Here is a 25,563-nt window from a genome sequence, read left to right as displayed (position 1 = left end):
GCATCGTGATCAAATAAGGGTGACTGGACCTTAGGCGCCTAAGGCCCACGTTAATAGGAAGCCCTCAATTTTTTTTTTTTATATGTTTCCTAAAAATTTTATTTCCTTCCTATTATCAGTCCAACCAATATAAAAGCCCCAAAATTGTATTTTCTTATATTATAATTTTCAAAATTTTTTATTTGTTTATATTATAATCTTCTTAAAAATGTTATTTTCTTCTTATTATTAAATTCTGCTCAATAGAAATACCTCATTTTTTTTTTTCCTTATATTATAACCTCCTTGAAAATTTTATTTGTATGGATTATTAGACCCTAACCAATACAGATTTAATAGAGGCCAAAAAATTTGTATATATATTTTTTTTTCAGAATTTGTAAAACTTTTCATATTCTTATTTTATCTTTTTTTTTTTTGTTTTTTTTCTTTCTTATTTTTGAAATTTTTTTTTCTCATTTTTCATTAAGTATAAGTTGTAGAACTCTAAGATCAATCATGTGACAAGAAAGATTAATTGAATTGACTATATATATTAGATATTAAAAGGTCACTTTTATATTTTTCGTTTAGGTCTCAAATTATATTCAGCCGCCGGATCAATTAATCCTATTAAACTCACAAGTTTTTTTTTTTTTTTTTTTAAGTCTACATAAACAAAATAGAGATCAGATAAAAAATAAAATTAGAAGTTCAATAAGTACTTTGTGACGAGTCATCATGACCTACAGCTAAATACAATATCATTTATCTTTTTATATCACATAAATTCTGCTTAAATAATCAATCAAAAATTTCAACCTACGTAACCCTACTTTAAAATTAATTTTGTTGTCTAATATTCAATCACTGCTTCCAATCATTCTCTATTAACTAATACACATATATATATATTTTGCCACATGGAGATATCACGAACACTCACCGACTAAAAAAATATAGGTTCTAAATTTTCAGAATACATGAGTGAATTATATGTCGGTACGAATTTGAAAAAAGAAAATTACTCGTCGACCCCTACAAAGCCTCTCATCTCAATTCACCACTTCAAATAAAGGGTATTTTAGTAAATTAAAATAATACCCAAGTAAAGGGCATCCACCAATCTAAGATTGGTAGGACAGTCCTTCTACAAACAAGGAATCTATTAGATTTCCATTCCCAAATGTATAGTCTCTGCTCACAAAATCAACACAAAAAAAACGCGTATTATGATTATTATCCCTCCTATTTTTTCGTTGCCAAAACTTATCGCTCTTACATCAACTCTCACTCTCATCAAGACAAGCTTTCTATCCAACGGCCGATAACACGATTTCGCGGTCTGAGCGCTATATATATACCATATATCTATATATATAGGTTTTGTTTTTCATTTCATCCAAATTGACCACTTTATTGATCTCTTTCTATCTCTAAACAGCTGTCTTTTTGCTCAAACTCACAAGCATCTTCTTGAATTCTTTAATGGCATACCCTTAAATCATCACAACACCCTTGTAAATAAAAAAACCCATTCCTTCCTCAAAACAGCAAAAAAGCGCACGCGCGCACACAGTCACACTCTGTTCCCAGTCTTGGTTGCTCTATATTTCTGTCTTTTTTTTTTTTGAATGGTTCCATATTTCTGTCTTTACAGCAGAGACACACACATATTGTAAAAATCATTCAATAGATATTTATGGGACTAAATGGGTTCCCTTGAAAATGGGCTTTCATCGAAGAGGGATCATTATCTACTTCGTTCTTCATCAGCAACAAACAGGAGTGATAGACACTTGTTTGGTCAAAGACCCAGATCGAGATTTGCAAGATTGGTGTTATTCAAGAAGATTGATTATCTACAATGGATTTGCACAGTCGCTGTGTTCTCCTTCTTTGTGATTCTTTTTCAGATGTTTTTGCCTGGTTCGGTAATTGAAAATTCTGGGAATTTTTTGAAAGAAAGGGACACAGTTTATGGGGATTTGACCTTTTTGAAAGATATTGGTGGATTAGAGTTTGGGGAAGATATAAGGTTTGAACCTTCAAAGCTTTTGGCTAAATTTCAAAAAGAGGCTAAACAGGTTAATGTGTCTTTTGGGTATAGAAAACCGCAGCTTGCTTTGGTGAGTACAAATATATCTTTATTTGTTAGTTCATGTCACTTCTATCACAATTTGTTTCACATGGATGTATCAATTAAGCTATAGATTAAGTTTGGTTGGTGTTTTTATTTGTTTTATTTTATTTTTATATAAATGTTTTTGAGTGTTTTTATTTATTTATTTCATTCTAATTATAATGAGTAGCTTATTTGGGCAGTTTTTGGCTATTGGGTTTTTGTTGTAAGTTACAATCTGTTTAATTTTGATCTGTTCTTGTAGGTGTTTGCTGATCTGCTGGTTGATCCACAGCAGATCTTGATGGTTACTATTGCAGCTGCATTGCGGGAGATTGGCTATGAAATTAAGGTAATCTCATAGTTCTGTAAATTTCATGCTGGGTAATCTCATAGTTCTGTAAATTTCATGCTTTTTAAGTTCGAATTCAGGCATTAAGGGAGTTAAATTGAATTGCTTTGAATTTCCACTCAAGCTTTTATTCATTCTTTTCTCATTGGTGGTACTGCTTTTATTTGAAATGCATCTTACTTCATTCGCCTGGAATATCTTGTACTGCACTTCATTGATTATGCTTTCTCTTTGAGAGTACTCGTGCAATTAACAGTGTTGAAAAGATGGAGATGACAGACTTTTTTGGGCTCACATGTCAATATGTCTTAATACATAAAATCAATGATTTTAATGGGGAATGGTTTCCAATATGAACATGCCAATCAACTTGTAGAAAAGGGATCATTCAATAGGAATGGAATATACATGTGTGCGTGTTGTTTTCGGATATAATATTTATCTAAAATAAATAAATCAAGAAAAGTTTGCCGGAGAATAAGGAGGACCAAAGAAGTCCTCCTGCAAAATAGTTTTAAGTTCAGCTGGGATACAGAAACCTAGTTTAGAGGCCCTTTAGAACATGAACTAGCCACCCAACGGGCATCCCAATTTCCTTCACCCTTATGAAGGGGATCCTTACCTCACTAGATCAGAGGCTAATTATATACTTGCAGTCACTTTCTTACAATGGCATTGAACAGGTTTAGACAAGAGCCGTCAACGAAATCGAGGGACAAACTACTGAAAAGCAGCTTTGGAATCCCACCCACTAGATCGCCAGAGTTGAACACAACTCTACAAGTGATCCTCTAGTTGTTGAGATAAATGAATCATTGTAGTTGATCTTTCTTGGGTTCTTAAATGGGGTTGATGATATATAATAATAATAATAAGAGTTTCTCTAGCAGCCTTTCATTTGCATTGGCACCCTTTTAAAACATATTCCTAAGTCTCTCAAAAGGTGGAAAGACCCAAATACTTTGCTTCCTCCCCAAGTGATTTTGCGCCGCTGGGTACAAATGGCTTAACTTCAGAGATCTGATACCAATTTGTGAAAGTTAAACAGTTGATCTTAAGCGTCTCCATAAATTTGAGATTTTAAGGAGGTTTCTACTTCCATTCTCATTTTTGGGAAATGGAAAATTATACTGACCTCTTCTGAAGTAGTTGACAATTTCGTACACCATTTGTCTAATTTCTAAAATAAAACTGGTCTCCTTTGGCTTTGTTTAGGCTGATGGAAAGTTTTAAACTAACATAGATTGTGATGATAAGGTAAGATTGATTGAATGTGGTTTGACTGAGCTCATGGCCTTAAAGAGAAATGGTGAGGCAGGTTTTGCGTAGTCAACCCCAAAATAGTTGGGAAAAGGCTTCATTGAATTGAGTTGGTATAATTTTTTTCATGAAACATTCACTCAATGAGATAAATGAAATAGTCTTATCATAGTCTGTTTTTATCTTTCTGCAGGTTTACTCACTTGAAGATGGTCCTGTGCATGATGTTTGGACAAATATTGGAGTGCCAGTAGACATCACCAAAACCAGAGGAAAGACGGAGCTCATTGTAGATTGGCTAAAGTATGTCTATCATTTTCTATTTTTCATTCATCATGAACATCTTCACTAAAATTAATCCCCAAAGTTTTTGAAATAGAATCATCCTTTCCTGCTAGAACAACAGTCTATCAGTTGTTTTGCTGTTTATATAGGGTGTTCTTGTGTGGTTGTCCAAATAAAAAATTTGCTTCTTCCTAAATATATCTTTGATGTTTAGAATTTGCCCTCTTATAAGACCTTAAAGTTGACATGACATGACATGACATCTTTGACGTTTAGAATTTGTCATCTTATAGAAGCAATCAATCTAGTTCTTTTCTGATTATGGTATATGCTTTTTGCAGCTATGATGGCATACTTGTGAACTCTCTGGAAGCCAGAGGATTTATTTCCTGGTAAGCTTTATCATTTATCTATAACTAGATAAAATCCCTCATGTATGAGGATTGTTGTAAAGCATAAAATGGAAGCGAAGGGAAATTAAACGAGTAGAACACAGATATTACGTGGTTTAGCCACTAGGGCCTACATTCACGGTACAAATAGCCCAAAGGGCTCCATCACTTTTATAATACTCTCTCAATTCATATACATTACAATGGTGGAGGCTCCTATATACAGGAGAATAAATTATGAGAATTGAAAGAATTAGAAAATAGGAAACAAAGAGGATTTTTCTCCACTGATTCCTCTAGTAACACCAAATCTTCAATAATAGGAAACAACATCAATTACTGAAAGATTTTTCTCCACTGATTCCTCCATTAAATCTTCAATACTCCCCCTCAAGTTAGAGCATGAATGCCTAACTTGCCATTGAGATGACGAGTAACAACAAGTGTGAATGATGAAGTGAGAAGAGAGAAAACGAAAAACAATGCTACCGAACACACCGGCAGCCCAAACAAGTTAACAAAAAATTGCCAGAGGTACGGCAAAGGCGAGGACAATGCTACCGAACACACCGGCGGCCCAAACAAGTAGATAAAACTGCTAGAGATACGGCAATGACAAAGACAATGCTACCGAATACACCGGTAGCCTAAACAAGTCAATAAAAACTGCCGGAGACACGGTAAGGGCGAAGAACATTATTGCCGAACAAACCAGCAGCCCAAACAAGTCACAAATAACACCGAGAAACCCTTAGAAACATTTCAGATGCTAAGGGAATACCCCAAAATAGGGTTCTGAACCTAGGAAGAGAAATCAGGCTCTGATACCATGTTGTAAAGCATAAAACGGAAGCGAAAGGAAATTAAACGAGTAGAACACACAGATATTACGTGGTTCAGCCACTAGGTCCTACATCCACGTTACAAAGAGCCCAAAGGGCTACATCACTTTTATAATACTCTCTCAATTCATATACAATACAATGGTGGAGGCTCGGAGAATAAATTATGAGAATGGAAAGAATTAGAAAATAGGAAACAAGGAGGATTTTTCTCCACTGATTCCTCTAGTAACACAAAATCTTCAATAATAGGAAACAACATCAATTGCTGAAAGATTTTTATCCACTGATTCCTCCATTAAATCTTCAATAAGGATGAATTTTTGCTATACCTGGATTTGATAGTTATGCTTTTTGGTACACCCAAACGATTTCATGCAATAACTCGAATTGGACCTATAATTGATTTCTTGACAGTTGGTAAGCATCTTTAAGTAAATTCTCGCATATGCTTCTGTAGAAGTTCATTCAGCTATGAGCCTTGAATTTTGATTTGATATTCATACAACAAATTTGATTATGATCTGATTCAATGGCTTTATTGCCTTGAATTTTGTGTCGACTAATTATTATGCGCCTTGCAATGCATCTGATGTTTTGAGGACTTATTTGAGCTGAAAGCATAATATATTCCTTGGGAAGGCTTGCCTGAAGGCTGGGAACTTTAACTTCTATACAATTCAAGGAAGGATGATGTAGTTCAGGTTGAAGGTGCTGCACTACTCCCTGGAAGAGGGGGATGGTGTGCGGTGTGGTGTGGTGGAGGGGTGTTAAAGTGGTATGGTTTGAGGTGGTGAAAAGGAAATGTTGGCGTAAGACTAATACGGCCCCAAATAGATTAGGTTGACAAAACAAGGTTCATGTAGCTAACCTCGAATATTGAGGAATGGGCATATGTTAAATTTTATGGATTAAGTATAAGTTTAATGATCCTGTCACTTAGTATCTTCTATTTCTTTCTCCACAATCTGGGTCTCTCTCTCTCACACACACCCATTTGTCCCATTATGGACTCAAAGCCTAGGAGGAGATACTACTTGGGTTAAGCCATTGGTGCACCTCTTAAGTTTTTGTATTTTAGTTTTTCTTGCATAAGTGATCAGTTCCCTTTGTAATCTGCATAACTGATCTCATGGACTAAAACATTTTGAATTGGAGATGCAATTTCATTGAACTGCTTTTCTGGGTACTAAAGTCTTCATTCTCCAATTTTTTTAGGGATTTAATACTCATCAATTGACTGGAGTCCAATTTATTCCTATATGGCATTGGATATCCTATAAACCGTTCCATTTTTTTTTTCCTAGTTGCACCCCGCAAAGAGGAATTGTTTGCACCTAGCAGGAATCGATCCTGTGACCTGATGCTTCATGAGGCACCAGGCCCAAGCCTTATCCAACTCCTCGGGGTTAAAACCGTTCCATTTAGGTAGCTGCTTCCTGATACTGCACAGGGTTTTTGGCTGAAGGTTTGAACTTCCAAGTCTACGTGGACTTGTGGAGTATGTTGCTTATACCTCTAATTGGTTTAATAGTGCAGATTCTGCTGTAATGAGATATCTAACCTTGAATGTCTCTGAGCTGTTCCAGGTTGGTTTTAGTTGATTGCTAGCTCCATCAAGTGACAAGAGGGTGCGACGTTATATTATGTGAATATTGGTATACAATATTGACGAATACTTTAAAATGTTACATAAAGCTTGTGGATTGTTCAGAGAGTTTTTCGCTTAACTGAGCTCAAGAATAATGTTGTTGGCGTCTAATGGCTCTTCCTGTTCAAAGTGAGGCAAGGCATGCTCCTTGATTATTTGGGATGGCCTTGTAAGATTAATCTTGCTTTGAGAATGTCAGCATGCTCTTTTATTATTGTGGTTCTAATATAGAGCTTACCGAGTTGATGAAAATGGGACTTTTTTGGTTGGACAAGTTCCTAGCATGACACTGTTAATCCATCACGGGCCATAGTAATTAGAATGACTTGGTTGCTGTACTCACCATAGTTGTTTGGCTTAGCATGCCTTGTAAACTTTGTTGCTGTCAATGTGACATGGAGGGAAAACTCCCGATGTTGATGTATATCTTTGAGATAATTTCATCTTTTGTAAAGGGTATTCAAAGGGTGAGAAACTGGCTATTGCTTAGAGTGAGCTATTTGGATCTATATTTTTTTGCTTTTGGTTGCATTATTCTAAGGCTGCCACTTAATGTGTTGTTCAGAAACTGGTGTGGAAACTTTTTCATATTTGTTATACATACAATATGGGAACTCTTAGATGCTTTTGCTTGTCAATCTAGTCACTCAAGTGACAATTTCCTGTATTTTTTTATTTTTTATTTTTTATTTTTCCATTGTCTTCTTTCTTCATACTATTCTATAATTTGCTGCAGTTGCAAAGCAATTTTATTATGATTTAATTTGTTTATGTGTTTGTTCGTAATATTAGCTAATAGGTTGGAATTGTTTCTGTTGATGAAATCCTTCTCAATTAATAGAATGATTTTATGTGTTACAGTCTTATGCAGGTACCTTTCAAGTCTCTACCTGTAATATGGACTATCCATGAAAGAACCCTTGCGACTCGTTTGAGACAATACATGTCAAATGGACAGGTTGAGCTTGTAAATGATTGGAAAAAAAGCTTCAGCCGTGCTACTGTTGTTGCCTTCCCAAACTATGTCCTGCCGGTAATATTTATTAGGCAAGCTTTTTGGTATGTTTTGTTAATTTTATACTGGTTATAGGGTGCATAGAAAGGTGATTTGGGTATAACTCACAATGCATTCAGCTAAAATATCCTTGTTAGAATTAACATGATTGGAGGGTGATTATTATTATCTTCGTTTTTTTTTTTTTCCCTATCAAATTATTTACAAATTTGGAGAATGATGTGCGATCCAAAAGTTCTCTAAAAGAATACGTGCAAATTGGTGACAACTATCCGATCATGTTGATTTTGTACAAAGGATGCATTTTGGTTGTGAATTGCTTAAGCCTGCATCAACTCCTATGTTAACAGTACTATAATTGACTTGGTACTTACTGGTGCTTCAAAGATGCATAATTTGGTGCTTAGTGTAGTTATTGGATCTCTCTGTATTTTTGTCAGATGTTTTACTCTGCCTTTGATGCTGGAAACTACTTTGTTATTCCCGGTACTCCAGCTGAAGCATGGGAAGCGGATAATTTTCTGGCTTTACATAAAGAGAGTCCTCGTGTGAAGATGGATTATGGGCTTGATGACTTCATTATTGCGATTGTGGGAAGTCAATTTTTGTACAGCGGTCTGTGGCTGGAGCATGCCCTTGTTTTACAGGCTCTATTACCACTTTTTGCTGATTTTCCATCTGATAACTCTTCCAATTCTCAGCTCAAAGTCATTATCTTAAGTGGTGATTCGGCTGGTAACTACAGTGTGGCTGTAGAGGTAAAAGCTTAGTTAATATCTGCAGATCCTTGGTCTTGGTTCATTTTCATGGACTTGGTTGTTCTACTTTCTTATTGATTAACCCTGATTTAACATATATCATTTTCCCATAGGCCATTGCCTTGAACTTAAGGTACCCAAGGGACATCGTGAAGCACGTTGCTGTTGATGAAGATGCAGATAGTGTTCTAAGCATGGCTGATCTTGTGATATATGGGTCCTTCCTTGAAGAGCAATCTTTCCCTAACATTTTGACAAAAGCCATGTGCTTTGGGAAACCAGTCATAGCCCCAGATCTCTCCATGATCAGGAAATATGTATGCTTCATAATGCTGCTTTCTCTTAACGGACACATATGTCAATAAGTTATAATATATTTTCCTTAGATCTAACAGAATTCTGGGCAGAAAAAAGAACATTTGAGAACTCACCTCATGGACAAGTTTGTTCCAAGCTACTTGGGGCTGGCTATGTTGCATTACGTTCCTCCATTCAACCCTATGTATCTTCTATCAAATTGCAAACCATCATGTCTTATTCACAGTTTTGACCATAGTCCTCTTGTAAAGTGATCCCCTATCAGGCTTAGGAGCCTTGAGAAGTTCTGATTCTCTTTTGAGTGGATCTTTTTCTAAACCATATAGCTAAGACTGTCTCACAGGTTATTATTTGGCTCAAGGGATCTCATCTGTGGGAACTCTTAGAGTTGGGTCATTAATCTCTAATATATGTCACCTGTGAGGCTGTGAGCGAAAAATGATATGGGAAGGCCATTGTTGATTACTAAGACATCATTAAACTTCCTGGTTGTGACACATTTATTATTCTTATTTAGACTTCTGAATTTGTATTTTTATTTTTTTATTTTAAAGGAAGCTAATGACTGCATTGGCTATAAAATTAGGTTGATGACAGGGTGAATGGTTACCTTTTCCCGAAGAAGACTATTAAGGTTCTAACAAAGATCATATTGGAAGTGGTTTCAAAAGGAAAATTATCACCTCTAGCTCGCAATATTGCATCGATTGGAAAACGTACTGCTAAAGACCTAATGGTATTAGAATCCATTGAAGGCTATACTTCTCTGTTAGAAAATGTTCTCAAGCTCCCATCGGAAGCTGCACGTTCCAAGGCTGTCACTGAAATCCCTCAGAAGTTGAAAGAAGAATGGCGGTGGGATCTATTCAAAACAATTGCAGCTTCAACATATCCAAATAGAACTTTGAGAAGTTACAGTTTTTTAGACAAGGTTGAAAGACAATGGAACAATACTCAAACAGAGAGTTCTGGCTCTGTGACTGATGAAACATTCTTATATGATATCTGGGTGGAACAAAAATATATTGACACAGCTAAGACTAGGAAGAGAAGAGAAGACGAAGAGGTAAGTGATGTAGCCATGTAGGGAGTAATCTACTTTCAATAAATTTGGATCAAACAGTTTCTGGGCACTGCCTCTCCTATGTTTTGACCTTTGTGGAAAATCATGTTCTTAATTCGATGCAGTTGAAGGACAGGACTGATCAACCTCGGGGAACATGGGAGGAAGTATATCGAAATGCCAAGAGGACTGACCGGTCAAAGAATGATTTGCATGAAAGGGATGACGGCGACCTTGAAAGGACAGGTCAACCATTATGCATCTATGAAACTTACATTGGAGAAGGAACTTGGCCTTTTTTGCACCGTACTTCACTCTATCGAGGACTTGGACTGGTATGTCATCAAGCTCATTTGTCATCCTCTATCGTTTTCCCCAATAAGTATAATGTTCTGTAAGATGGTACCATGGTGATATGGATTATCTTCTTCTTACATGATAAGGCTCTTGCATATATATATATATATATATTTAATTTATTGATTGCTGTGATTTTAATATATATCATTGTCAGGCAGTATTCACTGGAAAATAATGTGTGAAATTAACTGTACCAGGGAATCTTCTTCAGAGCAGGTTTCCATTGCATGAATCTTTTCTTTCTTTATAGTTGCGATCCCATCCGCTCTTCAAAAAGTTGACAATTAGTTTGTGAAGTTAAGCAATACACTTTGGTACGTTGTAAATAAACCAAGCTAACAGATACGATATTGGCTCGTGTTCTTAAGTAAACAATCCAAGCTCAAGCATTTTCTACCAGCTCATTTATTCATTAAATGAGCGGAGCTTGAGCAATGGTGGTTCCCTCATTCTTGTGGATTCATGCCTCTTTTATTTTATTTTTTATTTTATTATTATTATTAAAAAAAGAGAGCCTACTACAAACAGCAGCTGGTTCTTATTGCATTTACCAAGAGCTGAACCTGTATAAAATGAAGAAGTGGCTGTAAATAAAGGCTAATCTTGAAAAAAAGATGATAGGTTGATTCTTAGTCTCTAATTCTTCTTCCACTGCTATGCTTACACCAACGTCAATATCAACAACGGAGTACTAAGAAGGTCAAAAAAACCCAATCAAATCTTGGATTTGAACCAACCCTTCTGCAATTCTAAGGATAGGAGACGATGAGCTATTCTTTCTTTAATCTAATTTGAGTAATAAACTGACTTTCACGTTTAGATGCTGAATTCTAAGTACGGTTAGGTTTTGTGCGCCCTATCTTTCGCTCTGCTCATGAGGGTCTCTTTCGTTCAGATCAAACAGGAGATGCAGCAATTCCTAATGCTTCCTCAGCCGCTCCAAAAGTTCCTGTCAAAGTAGACCCACATGCCAGACTAGAATTAGGACACTACAGGGGCATGTGAACAGGTGCAAAACCTACGAAGAAGTTTGGTATCATTTATTCGTAAAAATTAATAAAATATAGTAAAATATAAAAACCGTATGTTTCACAAGCTTGTGAATCGAGTCAAGCTCACTCACAATAGACACCTATAATGAGATAAGGCTTTGTTTTCAGCATGTCATGAACCTTAGTCGAGTCTAAACCGAGCTGGAAAATGAACGAACTGATCCTTAAAAGTCTCGAGCTCGGTTTGCTTGCCTCGATTCATTTGCGAACCTAAACTTCAAAGTCTCTTGTGAATTGTGATTTCTGGGTCAATCTGTATGTAATTCTATAGTTCGGAGGATTCTTTTTATTACTCATCATTTTTTAATAAAGAGAAATTTGAAGCAATAATAGCTTAATTAATTTAACTTTTCTTAAAAATGAAAATAAAAAATTGCTTGGCTTATTTCAAGAACTACATAATTTTCATGTGCAATGTGATTCATATGCTAATTAGTGTATTGACCTTGTGACATATATAACCATGAGTTAGATTTCCCCTTAGTAGTTATTCTACTCATTTCAATAACGGTGATAGATAAAAAAAGCAACTCTCAATCTAACATGGATGCATGGACTTGTTGATTGTAGTCCACCAAAGGTAGACGACGTGGGGCAGATGACATTGATGCACCTTCCCGTCTTCCGCTTCTGAACAATCCTTATTACCGTGATGCCCTCGCTGAATATGGAGCCTTCTTTGCAATTGCTAACCGGATTGACCGTATACACAAAAATGCTTGGATAGGATTCCAGTCTTGGAGAGCAACAGCAAGGAAGGTATAAGATTGCTCTTGTTCCGTATCTCTTTAGGTTATTTCCTAAATCTGCCTCAAATTACTTATATTTTTCTCCATCAGAATCTCATGCATTCTCCATCTCATGCATGTTGATGTAATGGACCATGTGATAATTGAATAAAACAATAGGCAGCACAGGGCCTACGAACCAAGACCAGTTGCAATGATAAAAAGTCCACTGCTCTACACCAAAACAAGAGGAGCTTCTTATTCTACTTCTACAATTTACTACTACAGTTCATTATGAATAAGAACGCTAGAGATTCTTTTTATTAATATATTTGATGAATGTTCTCAAATACTTGTTAAAACCTACTACTGTTCATGTAGGGAAATTTTTTGGTTAAAAATTTGGCCATGAGTTAAGTGTGTTATTCAAAAAGAAGGAAGTTGTTATATTTTTAGTAGTTTGACTGAATATACATAGGATATTTATTTTTTTATTTTTTTGTGTGGAAATTTGAAGCAATTTTCTGAATAATTAAGAAAATCTAAATTTTTGTTTTTTCCAAAGCCTGCCAATTGGCTCATTTATATGGGAATTTTGGATAGGTCCAGATTTAGAATTTGAAGTCTTGTAACTTGCGAGTTGCAATTTAAACACCAGTCCTGCAGCATTTACTGAAATACCGAAGTTCTAGAACATTTGAAGACTTGTAACTTGCGAGTTGCAACTTCAAAACCTGTCCTGCAACATTTACTGAAATTCCGAAGTTCTAAAACATGTTAATGTTATTAACCTCTAGTGCATTTCAACTTATCATTTGGTTTTAAATATTGTAGTTTTTAAAACCAAAAAGTAAGAGAGATTAGAAACATATAAGTTGTAATGGGAAAACCGCCCCATCGGTTTTAATTTATTCCAGACATTCTGAACCTCCAGCTTTTAATTATTCCTTTGTCTAGAGTGCAGAAATTGAAAATTACCAACTGAACAATATACAGTTACATTTATGCTTGTGCATTAAACATATTATGATTCATAGTAACGTCCGGGTATAAGCAGGAATCTTTGTCAAGGACTGCTGAAAATGCGCTGTTAGACGCTATCCAAGCACGAAGGCATGGTGACACACTCTACTTTTGGGTTCGCATGGACATGGATCCTAGAAACCCATTGCAACAGGATTTTTGGTCATTCTGCAATGCAATAAATGCTGGAAATTGCAAGTAAGATTGCTAATGTCCATTTTTTTTAATCATATTCCTGCAAAAGATAAAAATAAATAAATTATCCTTTAATTTTATTCTCGATATGGATTGGAAAGTTCAACGTAATTTGTTTTGCCTAATTGATTAAAGGGTTGCCTTCTCTGAGGCTCTTAAGAAGATGTACGACATAAAGCTTGACTGGAATTCTGTCCCTCCCATGCCTATAGATGGGGATACATGGTCAGTCATGCACAGCTGGGTTTTGCCAACCCGATCCTTCCTAGAGTTCGTAATGTTTTCCAGGTTTGAATTCACCACTTGCTGTCTCTAGATAAATATTTCTGGCTTATTTTATCTCTTAAAGGGACTTATTTTCTGAGAGAGTTCTTCACTTGTAAGATAGTTGATATGGGTCGCATTCCATTTTCAGAATGTTTGTAGATGCACTGGATGCACAAATCTATGACGAGCACCATCAAAATGGGCACTGTTACCTTAGTTTATCCAAGGTAACTTGCTTTTCTTTATACCGTTGGTTTTGTATTCTTGCTAGGTGTCATTTATGTTTTTTTTGGTTCATTCTACATCTTCTGCTTAGAAATTCATGGTTGTCTATGGCCAAGTTCAATACAATAGATGGGACACTGGCTGATCATGTTTCATCGGAAGACCCTCCAAGCCCAAAAGTGACACTCTGTCATTTTTCAGTTTGGAAATTTTTGCTCAATTGACATTCTTAATTTCTTGATGGAACTTCAGGTTAATAATTGATGAGCCACTTGGAAACATGTAAAATTGAAATAATTCAATTTTGAATTTCCTTCAGAACTCAGGAAAAAAAAAAAAAAAAATTCAACTACCTAATTAGTCAATATATAATAGACCAGCCAGCATACATCACTAAATTGATAATAAGTAACACAAGTGAACCGCTTATGTCCGTAGTTGAAGCTATATGTGCAAATTGTAAAAATCAGTCTCCCTGAAACATGTAGAGCGTTTCCATATACAGTGGGAAACTAAAAGAAAGGATTTATTTCATTTTTGTGTGATTTCTAAATTGGCCCTTGGCCCTAGCATACTTTATAAGCAGCTGATTAGGAATTACTTTTGTCTTCTTTTCACATTTTAGCTTTTTTTCTCTAAGTAATGTGGTGCCATTACGTTTGTTTCATTGGAACTGCATATAATGGCACATGATTTAGCAGGATAAGCATTGCTATTCTCGGGTGCTAGAGCTACTCATTAATGTCTGGGCATACCATAGTGCAAGGCGGATGGTGTATGTCAATCCAAAGACAGGTGTAATGCAAGAACACCATGGGTTGAAGAGTCGTAGAGGTCAGATGTGGGTCAAATGGTTCTCATACACCACGCTTAAGAGCATGGATGAGGACCTGGCTGAGGAGTCGGATTCCGACCACCCTAGGAGACGGCGGTTGTGGCCAGCAACAGGTGAGGTCTACTGGCAAGGAATCTATGAGAAGGAAAGGAATCAAAAAAACCGAGAGAAAGAGAAGAAGAAGAAGCAAAGCAAGGATAAAATCTTGAGGATGAGGCAACGGAATCACCAAAAAACCATAGGAAAGTATGTGAAGCCTCCACCAGAAGCGGTGGAAGATTCAAACTCAACAGAAGCTGCAGTCAGGCTATTTTGAGATAGCATTGTTCTTATAGGTGTTGGTCATCCTTCAAATGGTCTAATTTGATCATTCATTTTTTTTTTCCTCTCTGTGAAAATATGCCCTTTCATTTTTTTATTTTTTATTTTAATTTTGTCAGACAGGATGCCTAGGTTTATTTCTGTATGTTAGAGTTTTGTATCTAGCAACTGCATCCTTCTGACATTGATACTGATTAATGGTTGAAGTGTATACTAGTATGTTTTTTTCTTCTTTATTTCGCTTATACTGTGCGTCCTCTCAAAGATGTGACATTTGGAAGGAAAAAGGTGCAGATGATTTTATACTTTGATAAACACTACTATTGTCTGAACTTTTCTCCGTATCTGGATTCACTACTTCATAAACTTGAAATAAGCCCTCCTCCCCCATACTATGGCAAATGAGATCATGGTGCTCACTTTTTTTATAGTGAAATATAGATTGTTTTACTAAGCCTTAAAAAAAATGAAATGGCATACCAAAATTTTATTTATATAGCATTGCTTGTATATTAGAAGAAAAAGAAAGGATGACATTAATTGGGAGAGAAAAAAGAAAATATTAACTATAACTACATGTCAGGAAAAAAAAAAAAAAAAAAATCCGTGTATATTTACTGTAGAATAGAATTAGATACGAATTCGAACTCCAACACCACCCTTTTATCATAAACTATCCTTATTCCTTGTTTATTCTACACAAGTAGTAGATAATTATACACTTATTTTGACCATTTAAGGATCAAACCCTACCATTTATGTGGCAAAGCTTAAATTATTGTTAATGATGAGCATATTGGTTTATTTAATGTGGTATACTTGTAGGTTCACAAGATCTACAGAGCTCTCGACTAAAGTTACTCAAGTTTAATTTGTCAAAATGAGTTGAGTCAATTCGTTTGAGCTCAGTTAATATTATTCCTTCAAATACAGTGTAGCTTGTTTTGTCTCGATCTCAAACTCAAAATTTTGTCATTGAAAAATAATTTATAAAACTAAATAATTCATAATAAAACAATTCATGTTTACGATATATATTTTTTTAATTACGCAAAAGAAACAACAAGAGTATGGGCTATACGGGCCAACAGGGCCCAAACAAACAAAAGAAAAATAAATTAATTAAGTGGGCTAAACAGGCCATTAGAGAACATAGATCTCCTTGTTCAGACACGACCCAATTGGTGAGCAACTCCCTCGGAGTCCATTCAAGTGTGAGAAATCAGTGGAAAACAGAGCAAACCCATCTCTTCTCTCCTCTCTTCTTCTCTTCCTCTTCTATAACCACCATAGCCGAAATAGCAGTAGAAGGAGACCTAGTGACCGACACCGACTGGACTGGTTGGGTTATTCAGAGTTTTTGGTGTTCAATTGAGAGAAAGACATGGGAAAAGCAAAGAAAAGCCCTAAATTCGCAGTCATGAAGAAGATGGTCACCTCTAAAGCAATTAAGCAGTAAGCTAATCTCTCTCTTTCCTCTAAATCGGTATGTGTATATATAGATACTACTATATGCTTTTTTTTGTTGCTAATTCTTAAAACAATTTTTTATTTAGATATAAAGAAGACGTTTTGAACCCTAACAAGAAAGATTTGCAGAAGGAAAAGCTCCCACGAAACATGTAAGCCCCTTCTCTGTGGCTAACATATGTATTTGTGTGTATGCATATATGTATCTATATGTACGTGTGTGATTATATTTGTATACATATGTATATAAATATATGTATTTGTGTGATGCAGACCGAATGTTTCTTCTGCTCTTTTCTTCAAGTACAACACTGCACTCGGACCACCTTACCGGGTTTTGGTCGATACCAACTTCATCAATTTCTCCATCCAGAATAAAGTAAGTGATCAGATGTTATTTTTGTATTGAATTGATTTAATTTTATGATAATTGAGGTTGGATAATAAATTTCTTTGAGTAGAATGAATGAGAAAGACTTCCACCGTTTGCTTGTAGTATTTTAATCTCTTTTCCCCAACCCCTAGCCATGTGCTCTGTTTTGTTTTCCAAAAAATGTTGGGAAAGAAAGAATACAGAATTGAACCCAAGATTTTCAATCATTTATGCGTTTGAAAAAATGTTGGTAAGGTGAACTTTGGGTCCCAGGTGTCACTTCTTGCTGCTGCAGTGTGTTGTAAGCAGATTTTGTGCGAAATATGCATCAAACCCTAAATTGCCAGTTCGGGTCAAAGTGGCCTTGGGGAAAAAGTAGCACACTAATTATGTAAATAAGTTTCTTTCTCACTTGTCTTTGTCAGAAAAGGAGGTTTGGCTTTGAATGGTGAAAGATTGATAGTAATCTTCTTGGTACAACAGCTATTTGTATTGGTTTATATTTGTTTTTTTAGGGAAAATTATGTTGATTTGGCTTTAACTTTGTCGGTTGCTATAGCTAATTTTTGCCTTTATTTTTTCCCTATTGGTTCTTAATCTGAATTTACAAATTCTGGTGTAGTTGGATTTGGAGAAAGGAATGATGGATTGCCTATACGCGAAATGTAAGTATCAGAATCACCATTTTGTACTTTATTTTTAATATTTGCTGTCGTTTACTGCATTTTTGGTGGATATTGTATCATTTATTGGTTGCATGCTTACACACCGTTATAATCACTTTGGATCGTGTGGAATAGGAGTGTTCCGATCTTTGTTACATGGGTTCTTCAAAATTATGTGAAGCACTGTGTTGGAGACACAACATTTGGACATGTATATAGAATGTCTCCGACACTTTTGGTTGTACAAGCATTTAGAGAACACATCTAGTAATTCAATTCTTTTATGTTATTACTTCAAAGCGATTGAAATGCTTATGTTGAACACTATGTCACATGAAAATGTTCTTTTACTCTTCAAAATAAAGTAAAGAAAAAATATATAGTATGATAATTAGAAGCTTTATTTAGAGACACATACCTGAGTCCACATAACTTAGGTTCCAATGATGCCCATAAAATAGGTTCCAATGATACCCATAAAATTGATTTTGTAGTTTCTTTTATCAATGCTATAAGGTTTAACCTGCCATCTGCAATCACAGTGCATATGTGGCTATGCTTAATTCTTTATCATCATCAAGTGGAAAATTCGCTTTCTTTTTTTGTTTTCTTTTTTACTCCATATTTTTATTTTACTACCTTTTGTGCTGTAAAGGTACTCCTTGTATCACTGATTGCGTGATGGCAGAGCTTGAAAAGTTAGGTCAGAAATACCGAGTTGCTTTGAGGTACTCATGTTCTTCACTCAAGAAATCTTACTTCTGAATAGTTCCTTCAGTTCTATTACTTGCTATTATATTTTCCTGTTCTTTTTAGCTATTTGAAAATTTTAAACTGTCTAATACATGAGTTAATGTTTATATTTTCCTGTTCTTTTCAGCTGGAGTATTTGAAAATAAAACTATTCTCGTACCTTTTTTCTGTTATATTAAAGACTATAATTGCTGTAAATAGGATTAAAATCGTGTTCACTCTGCAATAACTGTGCAATGATATACTTTTAATAATAAAACTTAAATGCATCTGAGGTTTGAATTATATAAAGGAAAGCACTTAAAAACTTTTTGCTGTATGTGGTGTTCGACTTTGTTTCACAACCCAATTTTTAATGCATCTGTATATGACTTGTGTGTTTTATGAATTGTACTTGTACATTGATATATTTTTATGTTAAATTTGTGTTTGTTTTTAAAATTTATTTGTGTTTAATTGTTAGTGGTTTTGTTTGGCTGTTGGGGGAAAAAATGCTTTAACTTGTCTTCTTGCACTTCATTTCATTAAGGTTTTAGAGATAAATATTTTTGGTTATGCAAAGTGCCATTAGGATTTTTAGTGTATTGCTAGTAACTAAGCCTTCTCTTTTAACTCCATTACATTTTTATCTCTTTTTGCTTTGAAATAGGATTGCAAAGGATCCTCGATTTGAAAGACTTCCTTGTATTCATAAAGGAACATATGCTGATGACTGTATCGTTGATAGAGTTACACAGGTACTATTTGGATCTAATATCTGCTATGCCTAATTTTCCTGTGCCATGGACCTCAAATTATATCAGCTTTTGGCTGCAGGTTGTATCTTTTGTTAATTTTAGGACTTCTCCACAAAGTCAACTATTCTGTAGGAGTTTACAAAGTCAACTATTCTTTAGGATTTATGTCTGATCATAGTATCAGTTTTCCAATATTTCTGTGCCTCTTTGCTTTTCTGACCTAGGGAACACACTCTTGTCCCAATCAGTGTTTGAACCTTACACCTCCCCTTTAAAGGGCTACAGATACCACTCATGTTATTAGCAGGCGGTCAGTCTTTTTTTGTACTTTCAAGTAGGATTTTATTTAATCAACTTATATGATATGAAATGACAACATTTTTATCCAGAAAAAGAAATACAAGGCAACAATTCAATGTAACATCATTTTTTTGGAGGTTTCTCTTGATTGAATTTAATTTATTGGACCCTGCCTTTTCCCATGCTTAACTTATCCTTTGGGTCTAAAAGATTTGCACTTCCTGTTGATTTAAGATTATGATATTGAAAATTAATATTCCAAAAGTTAAATTTTTTCACAGTAATTAGACTGCCGAACTGAGAATTATGTTTCATTTATTGAACTAAAATCCCAAAGAAATCTAAGGCTTTTATCAACATGATCCTGAAAAAATCCTGTAAAGTCGAAATGGAAGATAATTGTTATTGGTTCTTCAGCATGCTTTACAGACAGAGGGAGTTCAAGGAATTTTCCACCATTTGACTCATGAGAATTCCAAATTTTGTGCTGTAAATATTGTTCTCTATCATTATCTCAGCAACCATCATTGTATCGGATGCTAGCATGGCTTTAAATAATAATATTGATCCTTTTAAGTCCCATGAACTTTTATTTGTTACTTCATAGTTTTTGTGGTCTTCCATCATTCTTTCTCTATCAGTATCTCAGCAACCATCATTGTGTCAGATGCTAGCATGGTTTGAATACTAAATTTTGAACTTTTTAAGTCCCACGAACTTTTATTTATTACTTCATAATTTTTGAGGTCTTCTATCATTCCACCTCTTTTTATTTTATATCTTTTGGTGAATGGCATCTTTCTCTTGTATTTTTCTTATCTTTCTCATGTGACCAATTTTCATAAATCGTGTTGTTTAAAACAGCATAAGTGCTATATTGTTGCAACATGTGATCGAGACCTGAAGCGAAGGATCCGCAAGGTACTATAGGTTTACCAAGGCTTGATGTTGCGACGTATGATATTCTATTGGTACTTTGATTGTGATGCATGAAATTGGTGTTCTACAGGTCCCTGGAGTGCCGATTATGTACATTACTCGACACAAGTATTCAATCGAGCGGTTGCCTGAAGCAACTATTGGTGGAGGTAGGCTAGAAACTTTAGCTGCAAATAATTTATTTATTTATTTTGTGTTCATTTTTTTATTTTTATTTTTCCATGTCTCACATTTGGCTGGTATTTTGGGCGCAGCTCCAAGAATTTAATACCATGAGTGCATTAGTGTGATTTGCAGCAAGGGAAAGCTTTTATGTGGCCCTCTTGTGCTGATTATTAGGGTTCCTAACTCGATGCCCTTGTAACAATTTTGTGGTGGTTATGGAAGCCCCTGAAGCTGATATGACTAGTTACATCTCCCATTGTGCTCCCAATGGGAGATGTAACTTATTTGCAAATTTAATTCTGACTTATTTTTCTGGTGTCTCAAAAGTGTTCCTATAACCTTTCATCTATATGAGGTATAGTGATCTCTCGGTGGTGTTGCAAGTCTGTAAAATTTTCCTATTGTTATTAAGAACCTTGGCTTTTAGCGGTTAATGCTTTTCGGCTTTTCATTTGTGTTATATTTGGGACATTGTTAAGAAAAACTAACCGAATTGCAATCAAACTGGTGTATTAAGACACCCTTCTTCTGATGGATTAGAATGTTGGCTGCGAAAGTGTGAGAGTTACGAAGTTACATTACCACAAAATAGTAGTGCATACAATGGACGGAGACTATTTATTTATTTTAATTAATTTCTTAAATAAAATAAAATAAAGCATATGGAGTTCCCCACCTTATATAAAGAAAAACCACGTGACGATGAGTTCCATTAATGCTTGTGTTGGTAGGACTCTTTCCTAAATTTTTTATGATTTTTCAAAATAAAAAAAGCTCCCGACCAATTAGAATTAATAAATAAAAACATAATTTCAATAAAGAGAACCCAAGGATTGCATTCTTCTCCTATTTGAGTTTTGAACAGTGAATACTAGGACATACTATTCAAAGAAATTCTCCAGTCATTTTGTCCAAAACATTAGTCTGACAATGGTGGTGTTTGAGTTTTATTATTATTACTTCCTTTTTTGGTAGATGTTGTTTGAATTTATATTGTTTTCAATGCGTCACTCATAAAGTACGAAATCTTTGCATAATTTGATGGTTATTTGGTTCAATACTCTAAAAATTAAAATGTTTTTTTTTAATCATGCATTTCATGTTTGATTTTCATTAATGAATCTATAATTTTGTCAAAAAAAGAAAAAAAATAAAGAAAAAGAAAAGGGCTGATTGAATTGAATTATTGACCTTGAGCTAGATTTAGATTATAAAAAATTTAAAATCACATAATCAGAACTCCAGTCCATGACCCTTAGGCTCCATTTTGTTTGTGAAAAGAGAAAGTAAAAGAAATTTTTTTTTATAGGAGTAGAAAATTGTCATTTTATGATTTGAATAACATACAATTCTCTTTAAATTTTTTGTTTATGACAAAGAAATTCTCCATTTTTTTTTTCTTGCTATTTCAATCTAATTAAAATAGTTTAAAATAATCTTTTTAAAAAGACTCGTAATTTAGGAACTGGTAATTATCAAATTTTGTTTATGCGAAAAAAAAAATGACGCAGTCACCCAAATTAAATTTAGTACTTAAATAAATTGATGTTAGCATTTTAATCACAAGTATTCAAAACATGGATTATATATATATATATATATATATATAGATGTATATATGGAAGTGGGTTGGACTTGGATAACTCCAATCTTAACACGCCACGTCATCTACTACTACAGTGTTACATAGCTCTAGAATAAGCCGTGACATCTACCAGACAACCATTCTTCCTGACGTGGACAATAACAACTGCACACGTGGCAAAAAAAATTCCAGACAGTTCGTCTCTTTAAAACCCGGTAAATCTCTGCGTTCAACTGCTACCTGCTGGACAAGGAGTGATACTCCTTTTAATCGTGATGTTAGAATCTAATTTTATGATAATTAATTAATTAATTTTGTTATATTTATTTTAGGAAACTTATTTTTTTATTTATTATCATTATATATTATTAACAAGAAATGACAAAATTAGACATATTTTTAATAGAAATAAACAAAAACCAAATTGATTAGGCTTTTTTTTCTATACGCATATAAAAATTCTTTTCTATCGGTTCTGCAAGGGAATTCACAAAGCATACCAATTAAAAAAAATACATTATTTCCAATCCGTTCAACCATAGAAGGTTGAAACATAGAAGACAACGACATCTTAAAAAAATAATAAAAAAATAAAAATAAAACCAGTAACGTTTGAAAAAATAAATTCATTCCCTTTGTTACCACCAAGTCAATAAAAAAATTCCCGACAGTTCAACGTCGCAGTCTTCTTCTTCTCAACCAAGATGAAAAAAATTAATTAAAGAGAAATAAGTAAGTCCTATTTTTTTTAATGTCATCCTATACTTTATCCATTCTAATGATAAATTATGTAATAAAAATTAGGAAAACACATTAACCTTGTCCCTCATCATTGGCAGTTAAAAAATTTGCATAGATAGCCAATACTAGTTTACAATTTTAATACAATATGAGTAATACTATCAAATGAACTTCTCGTGACAAGAGTCGTGAACTTTCATTACTTAATTATTGGGATTGAAGGATTTGTTAAATGATTCATTTAACTTTTTATATCTCTCAATATATATATATATATATATATATATCTCAATCATGTAATTAAATAAGGAGAGCACTCGGCTGTTGACATGAGAAGGTTCTTTTGAAAAAAAAAAAAAAAAAACAACTCTACGAGTGTCCCACATAAGTGGATACCCAAATTAGTTTTGAAATAATGTCCACAACTTTTCCCTTATGTCTCTACCCCTTAACGAACGCTTAAGGCCAGTTTGGTAGAGTGAAAATGGGAGGAAAGGGAAGGGAAGGTGATGGAAGGGGATTAAAAATTTGTATTTGGCAAAAATTATTGGAAGGAAAGGGAAGGGAAGGGTTTGGAGGGTTAATTTGTGGCTTCAACAGTAAATTTCTTAACCTCCCAAAAATAGGAGGAAATGAAGGGAAAGGGAAGTAGAGGCTTGGTGTGTGATTTCAGATGCCAATCTTGCCCTTGATACGAGTTTTGATTGAACTGGAACAGCGGCGATGGAAACTGATAGATATATATATATATATATGTGGAAGCTTGCGAAAGATATGGGTTTTGATTGAAATGGAACAGCGGCGATATATATATATCAGTTTCCATAGCCGCTGTTCCATTTCAATCAAAACCCATATCTTTCGCAAGCTTCCATATATATATATATATATATATATCAGTTTCCATCGCCGCTGTTCCAGTTCAATCAAAACTCATATCAAGGGCAAGATTGGCATCTGAAATCACACACCAAGCCTCTACTTCCCTTTCCCTTCATTTTCTCCTATTTTTGGGAGGTTAAGAAATTTACTGTTGAAGCCACAAGTTAACCCTCCAAACCCTTTCCTTCCCTTCCTATATATATATATATATATGGAAGCTTGCGAAATTTTGATTTTCTAAACAATCTGAAATAATATACCATACGGGTTTTGAACTTTTGATTCTTGCACAGAGAGAGAGAGAGTTGAGAACGAGAATAGAGATGGAGGCGAGATTGGGGGAGGCTGAAATGATGTGCGCTAATTTTTTTTTCTTTTCTGGTGGCCCATCAGTATAGGAGACTATATGTGTGTGTGTGTATATATATATATATAATAGAGATGGAGGCGAGATTGGGGGGAAATGATTTGCCCTAATTTATTTTTTTTATTATTTTTTTTTTCTTGTGTAGTATTGGAGAATATATATATATATTTATTTATTAAAATATAAAAGGGTATAATAGTCAATTTATTAAAATAATTCCCTTTCTTTTCTTTCCTTTTCTTTTCCCAAACATGATTATTATCCTTTCCTTTCTTTTTCTTCATTAATCAACCAAACATCCTCCCCTTCCCTTTCCCTTTCCTCAAACCCACTCTACCAAACATACCCCTAGTGAATATAGGGGTTTACAATGCAAGTTGGATTGCTTCTAAATCAATTCAAGACTTCTGAAATAATTTCTTTACAGGTGGGGTGGAAGATTTACTGGCTTGGAAGGAATTTTTTTCCCAAAACCTACCGCAGCTGTTTTATTTATTTATTTATTTATATATAATTTTTTTTGAGATGCTACCATTTCTATGGTTGGTCAAGTCACTGCCTTCCTTCTATATTTCAAGCTTATATGGTTGAACGGATTGGAAATAATAATAATAATTATTATTATTTTTCTTTTGTATGCTTTGTGAATTCCCAAGCTAAATGGATGGGAAGAATTTTTTATTTTTATTTTTTATGTTTTGGGAATTTTTAATTAGCCTGGTATACACAAGTTATGGTATTACTCATATTGTATTGAAATTGTAAACTAGTATTGGCTATTCATGCAAAAAATTTCACTGCCAATGATAAGGGACAAAGTTAATGTGTTTTCCTAATTTTTATTACATAATTTATCATTGAATGGATGAAGTATGGGAGGAAATTAAAAAAACAGGACCAACTTATTTCTCTTTAATTAATTTTATTCATCTTGATTGCGAAGAAGAAGACTGTCACGGTGAACTGTTGGGAATTTTATTGACTTGGCAGTAACGATGGGAATGAATTTGTTTTTTCAAACGCTTTTGGTTTTATTTATTTATTTTTTTAGATGCATTTGTATTCTATGTTTCAACCTTCTATGATTGAAGGGATTGAAAATGATGTTTTTTTTTTAATTGGTATGCTTTGCGAATTCCCCTGGACGAATAGGAAGGAATTTTTATACGTGTATAGAAGAAAAGCCTAACCAATTTGATTTTAGTTTATTTCTATTAAAAATATGTCTAATTTTGTCTTTTTCGGTTAACAATACGGTATATAATGATAATAAAAACAGAAGCAAGTTTCCTAAAATATAAGAAGAAAAAATTAATCAATGTGAGTATATTATTTCTGCTCACCAGGGGTGTGTGTGTGCGTATATATATATATATATATATATATTTACATGGATTATATATATAAATATATAGATGCATCGAGATATATCTGGAATTTGGAAGTGGGTTGGACTTGGATAACTCCAATCTTAACACGCCACGTCATCTACTACTACTACAGTGTTACATAAGTCTAGAATAAGCCGTGACGTCTACCAGAC

At 34.3% G+C, this 25,563-nt stretch overlaps 2 protein-coding genes across 3 annotated transcripts; both read left to right on the top strand.

The window, feature by feature from the left end:
* The first annotated feature begins 1,164 nt into the window (after window positions 1–1,164).
* LOC132298944 (uncharacterized) lies at window positions 1,165–15,288 on the top strand. 2 transcript variants are annotated; one of them, XM_059795327.1, is made up of 14 exons: window positions 1,165–2,108; window positions 2,367–2,453; window positions 3,907–4,016; window positions 4,340–4,390; window positions 7,745–7,916; window positions 8,339–8,656; window positions 8,770–8,973; window positions 9,561–10,040; window positions 10,163–10,372; window positions 12,020–12,208; window positions 13,235–13,398; window positions 13,531–13,683; window positions 13,811–13,889; window positions 14,589–15,288. In XM_059795327.1, exons 1-14 carry the CDS (start codon window positions 1,692–1,694, stop codon window positions 15,036–15,038), a joined length of 3,084 nt encoding a protein of 1,027 aa, XP_059651310.1. In that variant the 5' UTR covers window positions 1,165–1,691; the 3' UTR covers window positions 15,039–15,288. The 2 variants fall into 2 exon arrangements, with proteins under 2 accessions (XP_059651310.1, XP_059651309.1); XM_059795326.1 differs by having other exon boundaries at window positions 14,586–15,288.
* A 935-nt stretch (window positions 15,289–16,223) lies between these two features.
* Window positions 16,224–20,879, top strand: LOC132298945 (uncharacterized). The gene is made up of 9 exons (XM_059795328.1): window positions 16,224–16,498; window positions 16,600–16,665; window positions 16,787–16,892; window positions 17,509–17,551; window positions 18,207–18,279; window positions 18,954–19,041; window positions 20,206–20,262; window positions 20,351–20,429; window positions 20,535–20,879. The coding sequence occupies exons 1-9, from the start codon at window positions 16,428–16,430 to the stop codon at window positions 20,546–20,548; spliced, it is 597 nt and encodes a 198-aa protein (XP_059651311.1). The 5' UTR covers window positions 16,224–16,427; the 3' UTR covers window positions 20,549–20,879.
* Window positions 20,880–25,563: the final 4,684 nt, after the last annotated feature.

This window comes from Cornus florida, unplaced genomic scaffold, assembly GCF_030987335.1.
Source record: "Cornus florida cultivar Cherokee Brave unplaced genomic scaffold, ASM3098733v1 CherokeeBrave_3.0.0_Hap2_Chr03, whole genome shotgun sequence".
Taxonomy (NCBI): Eukaryota; Viridiplantae; Streptophyta; class Magnoliopsida; order Cornales; family Cornaceae; genus Cornus; species Cornus florida.
The sequence above is the reverse complement of the archived record's forward strand: the minus strand, read 5'-3'. Positions and strand labels throughout refer to the sequence as shown.